Source organism: Eptatretus burgeri, chromosome 1 (assembly GCF_056783735.1).
Source record: "Eptatretus burgeri isolate ZD-2024b chromosome 1, Ebu_testis_v1, whole genome shotgun sequence".
Lineage (NCBI taxonomy): Eukaryota > Metazoa > Chordata > Myxini > Myxiniformes > Myxinidae > Eptatretus > Eptatretus burgeri.
Window position 1 is genome coordinate 50203851 of NC_140961.1, and position 14793 is coordinate 50218643.

The following is a 14793-nucleotide window of genomic DNA, read 5'->3' on the forward strand; positions in this document are numbered from 1 at the left end:
CAGATGTCATCAGATGCCTCACAAGTGCACATCTCTGTATTTACAACATTTGCTCGCTTGCAGGAACAACGTGCCGTTCTGCACATTTGTTTGACACATTTGCATCTCACAAGTTCCAGCACAGCCTTTGGTGCAGGTGGTAGATGGGTTATCACTGGCCTGTATAGGTTGTTCTCTAATGTCCAACCATATTCTGATGTTTCTGGTAGTTTGGGTTTGGCTATTTCATCATGGTACCACACCATAGCCTGATAATGAGCTCGCTTGATGTGTTGTTCCAGTGCTCCTTTTGTAGGTGCCAATTTCTCGGATTCTGCAAATGAGTTCACATTCTTGGGTATATGTGTCACTTGCCTTTGGGTTTTCACTTCATACATTATGTTCTGAGCAATGTTGATGGTTGCTCTATCAATGTGGTTTGCACGTTCATCAGCCAAGGACATGGATGGCCCTTCTAACACCCATCGGAGCAGTGCTGTCCTGGATGCTGGGACGTTATCATCTCTACTACCACTGTTAAGTGATCCGTCAAAGACCCATGGCGTTTCTCTGCCACGAAGAATGTCCTTTCGAAGAGTATTCGCACATTCAAAAATGCTTTTCATGTTTTGTTCCATACTTCAGGAGTCAATTTCCTTTCTGATGGCAGAATCTTTCGTAGTCTTGGAGCATAACATTTCAGATTGTCTCACACTGGGACGTGAGAATTCAACATTTTCAAGTTGTGTCTTGATCAGATCTTTAACATGTTTATTCTGAATAAATTTTCTTCCTACCACTCCATGCATTCTGCGGATGCCAATGTAGGTGTTGGTGACATCATTTATTGAAACAATGCTGCCAGAATGAAGTGCATTTTTCAATACATTGAAGAACTCGATGTCATCAAGAATAGTCCTTTGGTTCTGATCCACTTGGTGAGGGTTCAACGTTTGTTGCTGTAGTTGACGCTGTACATGTTTCACGTAGCAGGGGAGATGATATTTTACATCTATGGCCTGAGCATCATTTGGTGATATGGCTTGTAATCGAACCTTCCATTCATCATTATCACTGATTTTGACAGCGTCGTAGATTTTTTTCCAACGTCAAATGAACACACTTCATGCAATTGTTTTGTCGTTCCATCTCCACTACAGAATATACATCGCATCTTGTTATGTGAGACTGATGATGATTGGGTGAATGGCTTCGTCCCTGTTGTGGCATCTGATAACGGTGAGTTATTATCAAATTTTGATGCTTGGAAAGATGATGGACGGCCTACTGGAGATGATAGCAGAATGGCAGAATCTTTGGTGGCTGTACTTTTCTGAAATCGCATCTTCGCATGATCAATTTTGAGCTTATGCACAGTCTCTTGAAAGCACCCCCTGTGCCAAGACGCCCCATATGATTGAAGATCTGATGCATCAACATCCCGGAGTCTGCTGCTCAATGGTAGATGATCAGGATCACCATAACCTGCACGCTCATGAACACTGTCCAGGAACTTGTCATATGAGGTGGGATTGGCAACCAGTTGTCCACCTGGAACTTGACACTTCAGACATATTGCATAGGTAGTCTCTGAAGTTACACGAGGATGCTTGGAATGAGGTTTGTCCATTTTGATTTCAGAGAGATACCTCAATTTTTATGATTAGTGGTCTGGTACAGCATATGTAAGTACATCTGAAATAAAAAGAAGCAAGAAAGGTAAAGCAAACTTGTTAACCAAATGCACATAATGATTGTATTGGCATGACTGTGTGATTTATGCACGAGTATTATGATTAATATAACTGCAATGTCATCCACTCTCTGAAAGATAAAGAAAATTATGAATATTATGCACAAAATTATTGTAAGGGAATTAATATATAGTTTATATAGCTGCGATGTTGTCGATTTTCTAAAAAATGTATAATCAGCAAATAGTAAGATAATAATTTATTTATTTATTTATTATCTGCTAAGTTGTATTTAAAGATATCCAATCAAGTAACTCTTCTGAAATTGGATTCCTCATGATCAACAACTGTAATTTATTACAACAAATAGACTGTGTTGTTATCTTAACTAATTTTGCAGATATATATATATATATATATATATATATATATATATATATATATATATATATATATATATATATATATATATATATATATATATATATACATATTTGCCAATTAGTTGAATTTCATGATTTAGAGGTGGCCATCTTGGATTTTACGGTACCATTTAATTAAACTATGGTATGTATAAATTCTGACATTTTCATTGTATACCATGGTCCACACCAATCATGTTGAGGTGCGACATGACATGGTTCATCAAAGATATAAAAAAATCACGTCAAAAATTTTGCTGAATCAGTCAATTATATGTTCTGATGTATATTCCTGAAAAAAAAGTAGCCAAATATCTCTAAAAAATTGGCACCAAAGATTTTCTTGTTCAGAGTGGGACATTCTGAGTCAGAAAAACTTTGGTGCCACAAATTAACATAATTTGCCAACATGCAAACATATGCCCCTGCACTATTTGGATGATGTGCAGTGTTGGGTTTGCACCAAACGTAATGTTTTGCATTTAGGCCAAAAAGTTCCATTTTGGTTTCATCAGACCACACAACTTTTTGCGACATGGCCTCAGAATCTCTGGAGTGCTTTTTTGTATACCTCAAATGGGACTCAAGGTGGCCTTTTTTGCATTTTGGCTTCCTTCTTGCCACCCTATCATTCAGGCCAGACTTGTGGAGTGCTTGGGATATTGTTGTCATATGCACACAGTGACCAGTCTTTGCCATAATGGCATGCAGCTCTTTCAAAGTTGCCATTGGCCTCTTGGTGACGTTTCTGATCAGTTTCTTCCTTGCTTGGTCATCCAATTTGGAGGGATAGCCTGATCTAAGCAGGGTCTTGTGGTACCATGCACCTTCCACGTCTTAATGATTATCTTCACTGTGCTTCAAGGATATGGATATATACATTCTGAAACGCAAAAGAAACTTACCACTTGTTTGAAATGTAATAAAATTGTAACAGTTTAAAATAAAACAAACCAACAATTGCTAATTGAAACATTGGCATTTTATTTATGACATGTCAAGTTTTTGACCAAGATACACCATCTCATCAGTTTGTTCTGCAGTACAGAACAGCACAAGGTGCAATGTCAGTCCCCTTTCAATAGCGTGTGTGGCCACCATTGTTTTGGATACAGGCAAGTGCATCGTCGGCGCATAGTGCCTACCAGTCTTTGGATGGATTTCTGCTGGATTCTGTCCTACTCAGTCCTCAATGTCTGAAGCAGCTCTGCCCGTGTCCTGGCCCTGCCAACGACGTGTCTCCCAAGCTCATCCCACAGGTGCTCTATGGGATTCAGGTCAGGGGAAAGCACAGGCCACTGCATGGTGTTGTTGTTCTCGCCTTGGAGAAATGCAGTGGTAAAGCGAGCAGCATGGGGACGAGCGTTGTCATGCTGAAAGGTTCTCAGTTCTGGGTGGTCTTGCAGGAATGGCAGCAGATGAGGTCGCAGGATGTTATCCACATACCGCTGGGCGTTAAGATTCCCATCCACAACCACCAGTGGCGTCCTGTACCGGCCTGATATGGCGGCCCACACCATCACACTTGGGCCACCCCACCTGTTGGCTTGATGCACGCAACAATCGGCATGTCGCCCGCCAGTTCTTCTCCAGATACGCTCACGCCCATCAGGACTGTCCACACAGAACCTTGACTCATCGCTGAAAGCGACCTCGTTCCACTGCGCCAAGATCCACCGCTGATGCTGCTGGCACCATCTCTGATGGATTCGGCGATGTGCAGCCGTCATCACGGGGCCTCTGTATGGTCTCCTGGCAGTCAGACCATAGTCATGCAGTCATCTTCGTGCAGTATCATTGGAGATCCGTGGGTTTGCATGCCCTGGAGTTTCTGCCGCAGTGCGGGATGCTGGACGAAATCGATCCCGCAGGTGACTTAGGACCATCTGCCTGTCCTGCCTTGCAGTGGTGACTCTTGGCCTCCCTGATCGAGGTCTGTCATCTGCAGAGTTGTAGAGGGTGTCTCTGTCCACCAGGGCCGATATCGTCTGGTGTGAACAGCCAAGGTGACGTGCCACCTCACGGTAGCTCAGTCCACCTTGCAGCATGCCCAAGGCACACTGCCGTTGATCCCTTGACAATCGTGGCATGTTGATTGAAATGCCCATTTTGCGCTGGGCTTTTTAAAGCCAATATCAAGACATCACGTGCAGCTTATTAAAATCATCCCGTACCCCTTGGCTAATCACTGACAGTCAAAACGGCTGTTCAACAGCTGTGCTATCAAGTGTTATTAATGCAGTGCTATGAATATTAACACTGCATTGTGTTATTAATGCAGTGTAGCTCTGTCCCTAAGGCAGTGCACCTTCACATTCCAGCATGAATTTGCAACTTTGTTAGAGTGCTGGTGAAAACTCACCTCCTCTTCACAAAAGACAACATGGGATCTTTAACATTCACCAAATAATGCCAGCAGACGGGAAACACAGTTTAATGTTCACCTGAAGGACAGCATTCACCTTGATGCTTCATCCTGCTCACAATAGATCAGGATGACAGTTTATATCTGGGACGAGATTCCAACCCAGGCTAGACACCTCAGAGGCAAGTATCTCGGTTAAATAGCTTATCCTTTCTTCTTCAACTGGAGAAATAGCTGCCTGCATTGCTCTTTGAAGATGTTGCTTTTATGGTCTTTTTCTGCTTTTTTAACTAATAAGTTTTAACTACCATTAATAATTTCCACCATTTGCAGATAACCATCACTGCGCAAGCAACCAGTGGCAATGTGAGAACAAGCACTGCATCCCTGCATCATGGCAATGCGATGATGACAATGATTGTGGTGATGGTAGTGATGAGGCCACAGATCACTGTGCATCTCGAACCTGTTCACCCAACATGTTCCATTGCAATAATGGCCGGTGTGTACCCCAGTCATGGGTGTGCGATGTGGATGACGACTGCGGTGATGCTTCCGATGAACCTTTCAACACATGCAGTAGGTTGAAATGAAATTTTGTTCCTTGTATGAGGACATGGATATGGCGTGACCTGAAAATGTAACCAACTAAGCAAAGGAGAAAATGTTGGCCTGCTCTAATGAAAAGGTTTCATTTTAATTTTTTCTCCCAAAATTTTCTTTTAAGACAGTGGTTTTTTTGAAGTCATGATTCTCAGAATTAACTTTGTGGTTCCCCTCACCCTTCCCCCCACTCACAAAGTGCTCTTGTGTTGTTTCTGTTAATCTCGATTGTGATTTTAATGTGCAGGGGGATTAGGTGAGGGGTTGGGGGGTGGGGGAGGGGAACTTAATCTTGATAAAGGGGCCAGACAGAGAACAGAGTGTTCTACGGTTGTGGCTGTGTGCTGCACCTCCAAAGTGTGTATGGCAAGGCAAATCAGTTGGAGAACAAGGTGCCAAATCAATCCAGATAAATTGTTTGGAGATTATTTCAATATATATTGCATCCCCCTTGCTGCCGAGCACATCACCTTATCTTTCTATAAACATCACAACTACCTCCAACCCAGTCTTCTTGTGTAATTTAAGATGAGCATCTTTAAGGTGAGCTTGTGAACATCTTCAAAGCTTGGTTTTTGATAAAAAGGTTCCAAGATAAACATCATCAAATTACTTTTTTTTTTCTTTCAAAAGGCTCCGAAAACAATTGGAGTTAAAATTTAATGATAAAAAATATCTAAACATCAATAGCACTTGACTTCATGAGAGGAACCTTCTCTACAAGAGGGAAGATCATGGAAGAACAAGATCAAATTGACAGTGGAGTAGTGAGGAAACAATTGAGCACAACCAGGGAATTAAGCACAAAAAGGGAATAAACGAACATGAAAGGAAGAGAAACAGAAGGGGAGGAAATACTGAAACCAGCAAGTAAGAAGGTTGGGTTAGGAAAGGGTTAATGGGGGTAATAACGATAATGGGTCGGGATGGGGGAATACACGAGGTTACGGTGCACTGCCTGCTTTTAAAGCCCTGGAGTGAAGAGTGGGAAAGAACCTCCAGGCTAAGGTAATAATCTTTTAGTATTATCACCTTCGTGGTGGGGATTACCCAAGTGTGTATGTGTTGTGTTGTTTAGAATGCAGCCTGTGGCTGCTGGTTGCATCATTTTTCTGGAAGCACAGTTGTGCCGCCGATCCAATGCCCCTATTACGAGTAAGCTGTTACTCATTTTGCCGACATCAGAAAGATGACAAGCTGAGTCAACCCACCTGGTGTTACTTCAATGGGTAAAGGGGCTCACACTCAAGACCCTAAGATCTTGAGTCAGCCACCTTAACCATGAAGACAACACCAAACATAATGTGCACACAAGGCACAGGAGGAGGAAATATTTTGTTATTCGTTTTGCCTGAATCATTTTATTTTCGAGCAAAATAATTACACATGAGCATTAGGGTGTACCATTTTTGCAAAAGTAGTTGCTGGAATGAAGCACTCTGTGCCTATCGATTCCACTAGTGAAGTTAGGTGATCGACCAAAGTTTGAAAATTTTCCCGCCTTTTTTGACCGCGGGCCGCCATTTTGAAATTTCAGGAAAAATCCATATTTTTGGAAATAATATTGATTTTTGAATATTTTAAAAATATATATGTATCTGTATTTTGATGGCCGAATGCACTTCAGTAGGCACCAGTATGATAGTAAGTACCCGTAAATATTATTCACAACTTGTCCCAACATTTTGAGAAGGGGTTGCCATTTTGGAATTTCACTGAAAATCCCATATTTTGACAATTATTGCACGGCACATTGTTCGGCATTTCCAGAATATCAGTAGTAGCGTTTTCATAAAGACATTATTAATGACAAATGAGAGCATGATCAATTAATTATGAGAACAACCAAATATGTTTTAAGTGACATGGTTTTCATATATGACAACATAACAATCTAGCAAACAAACAACCACACAGATATCTTATAGAGAACATAGCGTTTGTTTTGTATAGTCTGGGTAAAGCTTCCTGTGCTCTTCCACGCACTGCAGCAATGCTTGACGTTGTTTCTCATCATTGCACATATGAATAAAGTAAGACACTAGCTTAATTCCTCTTTCAGCTAGATCATTTACGACAAGCAAAGAATTAGCACTTTTGCAAAATTTCCTGTAACTAGCGAACTTGTCCCACATAGCCACAGGAGCCCTAACCATTGGTCAGTCAAGGTTTATCTGCAAGTACACAAAGAATAAATTAAAAAAATATTTCATTAGATGTACAAAAAATATATGATTTCCACTGAATTTCCAAAATGGCAACCCCTTCTCAAAATGCCGGGCCAAGTTTGTGAATAATATTTACGGGTACTTACTATCATAATTGTGCCTACTGAAGTGCATTTGGACATCTAAACACAGAGAAATATATTTTTTTATGATTCAAAAATCAATATTATTTCCAAAAATATGGATTTTTTCCTGAAATTTCAAAATGACGGGCCGCGGTCAAAAAAGGCGGGAAAATTTTCAAACTTTGGTCGATCACCTAACTTCACTAGTGGAATCGATAGGCACATAGTGCTTCATTCCAGCAACTACTTTTGCAAAAGTGGTACACCATAATGAGCATCATTGGCATGACAGGCTGAAGTCTTTCACTGTGTGTGATTTCCATTTATTTCCTTGTAGAAGTGCATTGTTATGTGTAAGAAAAGAAATGCATTTGAAATGGTAATACTCGGCACGATTGCAGAACTTGCGGTTCAAAAGGAATTCTATCATACTCGGGGTTACCAGTTAAAAGTGATCAATAAATTGATATAAAAACATGGCAGTGAATGTGCTTTTGTGCTGTGATGGTTTTTTTTTTCAACTTAATTATTTTAACACTAACTGACGACTTGGTGCAGATGGTCCTGATCATCGCTGTGATCCGCATGTGGACTTTGCTTGTCGAACGAATTATCGATGCATTCCCACTTGGGCCGTATGCAACGGTGTGGACGATTGTCGTGATAACTCGGATGAACAGGACTGTGGTATGTATTATCCACATGTCAACAGTATAATCTCTTATTGCCACCATTTTGATATCACATACCACCATCATTTTTGTGCCATTACAATTTTATTTTGCTGCCACTATTATCCAAAACCATACACTGTCTACAAAAAGTATGTAGTTTTTTTTATTCAAGTATTATAACAATAATAATTTCGGTTTGTTGTAATAAAAAGTCGAAACACGAATCGTATTTGGTTTACAAAAAATAACTGATAAAAAATAGACATAAACATAAATAAAAATCACAAATAAAAACTGAGAACTCTGTATTCAAAAGTTTGAAAATAATTAAATTGATAGTTAATTCAAAAATCATGAAAATTTACAAGAAGAAAACCAAAGTTAGTACATTAACAACAAACAGACAGGGGTGAAAACATAACCTCCGTCCACTTCGGTGGGTGAAGGTAACTGGAGAGTTCATAGAACATGATAACCTGCACCGTGTTCAAGTCTATACAGGATGGCCTTTCTGTCCACAGGGGTTACATTCTTGAAAATCCCCGTGAACTGCAAATCTGCAAACTTAAGTGGTAATGGGGAAAATCGGGTGAGGGACTTCAACTTTAAAATTTGTCCAAACGGTATCCCTAATTAACATACCATCATTGCTGGGAGCACAGTTGTGCCACTGATGCAGTGCCCCCTGTTTCCAGTAGGCTGGTACTCATTTTGCCATTCTCAGAAGGATGACAGGCTGAGTTAACCCACTTGGTGTTTTTTTAACGGCATGACAAGTGCTCAAACTCAAGACCCTTAGATCTTAAGCTAGCCACATTAACCATTAAGCCCCTGTTCTTCATCGCATGGCCGGCGCGCCACTGGTGGATTAATGTGGGACCGCTGACGTGCGGCAAATAATACATAAATGTGAAAACACCCCCATCATAATCCGCCATAAATGCTATCAAATTGACCCAATGGTTTCAAATGAGAGGTCCAATGCGAAGCATAAAAGTAACATCATTACAACAGGATATGGTTGCAGTATACAAACAATTATGCTTGCATTCCGGTTAACCACAACAAAGAAGAGTTTGTGGAGGCGGGGCCTAGTAGCAGCCATTATGGAGTCCTACAGGTGGTGCGGCAGCTCTCACACTGATGGCTTATCGGCAAAAGTGCCCCCCCTCTAAAAAACACAAACAGTGAAGATCACTGCATTAAGCCAACGGGCTTCTTTTCCTGTATCGAGAACATAAAATAAAGTTTATTTTCTTGAGTTAAGATCATGAAACTTACCTTTCATAATAATGATGCTAAACTTGATCCAATGATGCGATGGCGATGTTGATGATGGTGACAATAAAAGGCAAATTGATGGAGATAATGTAGATGATGGTGTTGGGGGGCTTGAGGGGGTTAATATATTGATGGCCCATGTTAATTTGATGAATAAATGTGCAAATTAGTTCATCAACCCACAATTATTCGAGCACATTAACCACAATCCGCAAACATTGCCTCAATAAATTTATCGCGATAGAGTGAATTCACGAAGGGGAAACCCACGAACGGCAAGGCCCTCCGATATTTCAATTTTCATAACAAAGATTTTAATGATTCTTTAAAAATATCTGGAGGTTTAGTGCTACTGAAGCAATCTTATACACCAACCACCCTTACACACTGTAAAAAGACAATGTTAAGTTGCAATTTAGTTGTTGTTCGTCTTTCGGCTGCTCCCGTTAGGGGTTGCCACAGCGGATCATCCGTTATGATCCGCATACTGATTTGGCATAGGTTTTATGCCGGATGCCCTTCCTGAGGCAACCCTGGTCGCCTCTTAAGACACAGGGATAAGGATTGGGTTTCGCCATGATTCCGGGCTGCCCTACACCCTCTCATAGCGTGGCCCGACACAGAGCTCCCGTCCTCAAGCGATCCTCCAACCCAAGCCTCTGAGTAGCCGGATTACAGGCGCACGCCACTACGCCCGGTGTTAAGTTAAGTTGCAATTTAGATGGGGTCTTTATTGATCACCATAGAATGCAGCGTCAATCGGCATTGCACATAACCATATTGGCAGTCTCGTCTTCACCCCAATACACATGCCACACCCTCTCATGCTATATATCAATGTATAGCATGGTTCATGGAAGATTATGAAGGTGATTTGTGTTCTACAGTCTTCAAGTAGATAATTCAACTTAAATAAAGGTTTAAAGGGGTTTAAAGGCATATAAATAAATAAATTCCTGGTTTTACTGCCATTTTCCCCAATACCTGTTACATCAAATGATCCAGCACATTACATTAGATTATAGGTGTCTGTTGTTTTACAAACGGTAAGTTCCCTGTTTGGAATGATTATCAATTATATTTGACTGCCAGGCAGGTAGACAGGGTAAATATATTATCTCACTCCCCTCTGTACATGTGTGATCGGGACAAATTCAGAGCCAAAATATGGTCAAACGGCACACTTGTCTTTTGAGTCCTATTCCAATTCATGTTCAAAATATAACATTCAATTTAAATAAGTTGTTCCTCAATCATAAACTGATCAGCCGGATGGACAGACAGTCAGACGGACATGAACCAATTACTTAACCCCGCTTTTCGCTTCGTGTGCGTGGGGTAATAAAACATAATTCGATAAAACGTTTCAGAGATGATAATTAAAGTGTGGATCTGGATCCACATAATATACAAATAATCGACAAATCTGGATCCAGACGTGTGCCAAAATCGAATCGGCTTGTTCTTCAAAAATCATGAAAATTTACAAGAAGAAAACCAAAGTTAAAAAAACCAACTCATCCACCTCGTTTGTCATAACTCATCCACAACTTTTTGAAATATCGTGCTACATATAGTTTTTTGCCCCATCTCTCAATGGTGAAGAATATCACTTAAAAATAATAATAAATGCTCGTATCCAGTTCCGGATTCGGATCTTCACCAAAATTGAATCAATTCCTCCTTTTCACACATCCAAGCTATCCACCAAGTTTCGTCCTAATCTGTCTGTAACGTTTTGAGATATCTTGTTCACACACAAACAAACAGACAGACAGACAGAGGTGAAAACATAACCTCCGTCCACCTTAGGTGGTGGAAGTAAAAATCATAAACAGCCAATATACAAGCAACATGCAAGATTAAAATTGGACAATGGCTAAAATGATATAAACAAAGAAAAATTTCAATAATTTAGATGTGACTATTCAATAAGTGGACAAGGAATGGAATTGGGGATTGTTTGTATCATTGTGTTCTTGTATCATTGTGTTTGGGTTTTGAGAACATATAATGATTTGTTTCAGGTTTATTAAACTACATCTAGATACCAATTGTCGAATTTGAGCGAAAAGGTCGTGATGACGACTGGGAGAGGGGGCTCAAGATTTTGGATAAATACATGGCCCGAAATAGACATAGCTGGTCACATTTTGATTACTTGTTTTGAAATGTTGTGTCGATGTCTTTGCATTGTTCCTTATAGCCGAAAGGACGTGCCACCCCACTGGAGATTTTCGATGTGATAATCACATTTGTATTCCATTGCGATGGAGATGTGATGGAATGAATGACTGTGGGGATGCCTCCGATGAACGCAACTGTGGTATGATTCCCTGATAACCTCATTAATGTTATTTGAGTGTCAGCCATTTAATGAACCGAAAGAAACACCTGTAATCTGACTTTGCACTTGTGCAGGTTGATCATTTTCTTTAAAAATGCATCAATCGTCATCTTTCAAATCCCTGGCATTTTTTACTTTTATATTTCCTTGCCATCTTTTTCGTTCTTTGACTATCAAGCATTTGGCTTGTTCTTTCAAAAACATCATCTGCTTTTAAAAATTCATTCTAATGGCAACCATCCTTGGTAATACAGTATGCCCATGTATCTCTGTAATTGCTTCACCACATCTCCTTTTTCACATCTGATCCCTTCCTGAATGCCCTTGTGTATCTCATATTTCCAAAAACCTTGAGTTTATGTGCTACTTCAGTCCTCTTCATCTTCCCTTTTCCTTGAGTATGCGTTTTGCTGATTTTTGCCATACATATGCTTATAGGCAGATTCACAAGTGCCATCAGGGCAGACAGGATGGCTAAGAGGAATGCATACTCACTTCTGCGCTGTCTAGCTTGGGTTTGGATCTCAACCCACTTTTATACTGTCATTGTTAAGTTATGCAGGCAGGGCGAGGCATCACTGTGAGCACCGTCCATGAGATGGACATTAAACTGGGTGTCCCATCTGCCATAACTCCAAAACCATAAAACCTATCAGCCTGAAACTTTGCATGCACATGAACAAAACTCCAAGGAAGTGCAAGAGTGAAAATTGGGTGTTTGGGTTAATTAAAACACCCCTTTTGAAGATAATTAACAGCCTTATTTAATTATATCCTTCATCAGGTGATTCTCGGCCACCTCACTCTCTGGGGTCTTAAGGTTAAAGCGTGTCTTGGGTAACCTCGCTGGGGTCTGAAACCGCCATGTTTTTTGGCCTGCTCAACCTTACTTTGACTTGGAACAGGTGACGTGGATTTTTTTAACCCACCTTGTTGTGATCGTTGTCCTCCTGAAGGATTCTAACTGGCCGATTGTGGAATCCTATTTGACTTCAGGCAGAGTTTAACGTTTGTCCGATTTGGTTATAAAATCCTACAAAAACCATATCGACACTGATAAAACTGATGTCCACACAAGTCCTTCCTTGTGAAACAATTTATTTTTTAATTATACACTATACACTTCTCACCCTCGTACAATGAACTTAAGAATCCGCATTGATTGCAATATTATTTGGTTCTCTTTCATTTATTCTTACTTTAGTTAACAGTTAGACCAACCCGATTCAATTCACTTCTACATTACATCAGAGAGTTTTATTCTAACTTGGTACTTGTCAGTTCCAAGGAGTACAAGCCACTGAGATACTATACTTCCTCACGTGCTTGCACTGAAACAATTTTACATTTCAAAACATTTTATACTTTCATGAGAGAGAGGTTGGGGGATATTCACCCAGACTGTAGACGTGTCCTTTAGACGAAAAGCCACTTCGTACATTTCTAAGCAAAGGTTCATTTCTCAGCTCGGTCACTCTGCTCCAGAACAACACATTTCTTATCATTTAGGGCAAAAGTCTTTTGGCCAGAAATGACAGCCAATTCAACTTGCAGCATAAAAGTTACATTTCTGAAACTCCATTTGTTACAATTTAAAATACATGAATATCAATTTTTCCCCCACACAGGCCGCAACTTGAAACAAGCTGTTCATCATAGCAACGAATCACTGGGGGAATTGCAATGCTTATAAATGCCCAGAGTCATCAGCGTTCGTTATTTTATTTCATTTCTGCGCATGCGTTCACCATGAGTATCTCTTAAACTAAAAGTATATCTGGTAGTGCAAAGCAGGAAAGCATGAAAAGAGAAGCTTTCCAAAACGCACGTCAAAAGGTGAAATGGAGCCCTCCCAGGTCTCAAAGTATTAGTGTGTGTGTGTGTGTGTGTGTGTGTGTGTGTGTGTGTGTGTGTGTGTGTGTGTGTGTGTGTGTGTGTGTGTGTGTGTGTGTGTGTGTGTGTGTGTGTGTGTGTGTGTGTGTGTGTGTGTGTGTGTGTGTGTGTGTGTCGTTGATAGGTGTCTTCATGTGTGAATTTGAGAATGTGGAATGGAGTCCTCCCAGGGTGGGCTCAAAGTATCCACCTTTATTTCGGTAAGGGGTCACGATTCATGGACGAAGGGGGAAGCGCGAGGAAGTGGGGGGGGGTGCGGAGGTGGGGAGAGCTCTGTCTGACTAAACATTGCTTTCCTGTGGGAGGGAGGTCAAGATTCATGGACCAAGCAGATGTGCCTGTGGTCTGTCCGTCTATCTGTCTCTCTCTGTCTGTCTGTCTGTCTGTCTCTCTCTCTCTCTCTCTCTCTCTCTCTCTCTCTCTCTCTCTCTCTCTCTCTCTCTCTCTCTCTCTATCTCTCTATCTCTCTATCTCTCTATCTCTCTATCTCTCTATCTCTCTATCTCTCTCTCTCTCTCTCTCTCTCTCTCTCTCTCTCTCTCTCTCTCTCTCTCTCTCTCTCTGTCTCTGTCTCTGTCTCTGTCTCTGTCTCTGTCTCTGTCTCTGTCTCTGTCTCTCTCTCTCTCTCTGTCTCTCTCTCTCTCTCTCTCTCTCTCTCTCTCTCTCTCTCTCTCTCTCTCTCTCTCTCTCTCTCTCTCTCTCTCTCTCTCTCTCTCTCTCTCTCTCTCTCTCTCTCTCTCTCTCTCTCTCTCTCTCTCTCTTTCACACACACACACACACACACACACACACACACACACACACACACACACACACACATCCCTCCCTCCCTCTCCTGCAGTGTATAGCAGTCCGTCTCGTGAGGCATTACTCCACCCTCCTTTCTCGCTCTTCTCCCCTTCCTAGTTTCCCTTCTTCACCCACTTCTCACTTCCCCTCCCTCCTCTCCCCACCCCTCGCTTCCCTCCATCCTCTCTGCCTCCCCTCCTCCCTCTCTCTCCCTTTCTCTTTTTCCACCCCCTTCCCTTCACACCACTGTCAGCCAAGCGACAGGTTGTAATTGCTAGTATATAATAAAATTAAAGTGAGGGCATTCACTTACTGAATTAAAGTTTAATTCCAATAAAACTAAAGTGATCGCATTCAATCAGCCGAGAGAGGTCTCATTCCTATAAAAGGAATAAAGACAGTCAATGACTTTAAGTATCTTGGTTACTGAGTTAACAGAAGTGCTCAGAACAT

At 41.1% G+C, this 14793-nt stretch overlaps 1 protein-coding gene across 3 annotated transcripts in view; it reads left to right on the forward strand.

The window, feature by feature from the left end:
• LRP2 (LDL receptor related protein 2) overlaps positions 1–14793 on the forward strand; it is a 350948-nt gene that overhangs the window by 251300 nt on the left and 84855 nt on the right. For all 3 annotated transcript variants that reach the window (XM_085883670.1, XM_085883668.1, XM_085883669.1), the window contains 3 exons: positions 4794–5039; positions 7915–8043; positions 11518–11637. In XM_085883670.1, coding sequence (XP_085739796.1) covers positions 4794–5039; positions 7915–8043; positions 11518–11601 — 459 coding nt within the window. In that variant the 3' untranslated portion in view covers positions 11602–11637. The remainder of the gene's footprint in view (positions 1–4793; positions 5040–7914; positions 8044–11517; positions 11638–14793) is intronic.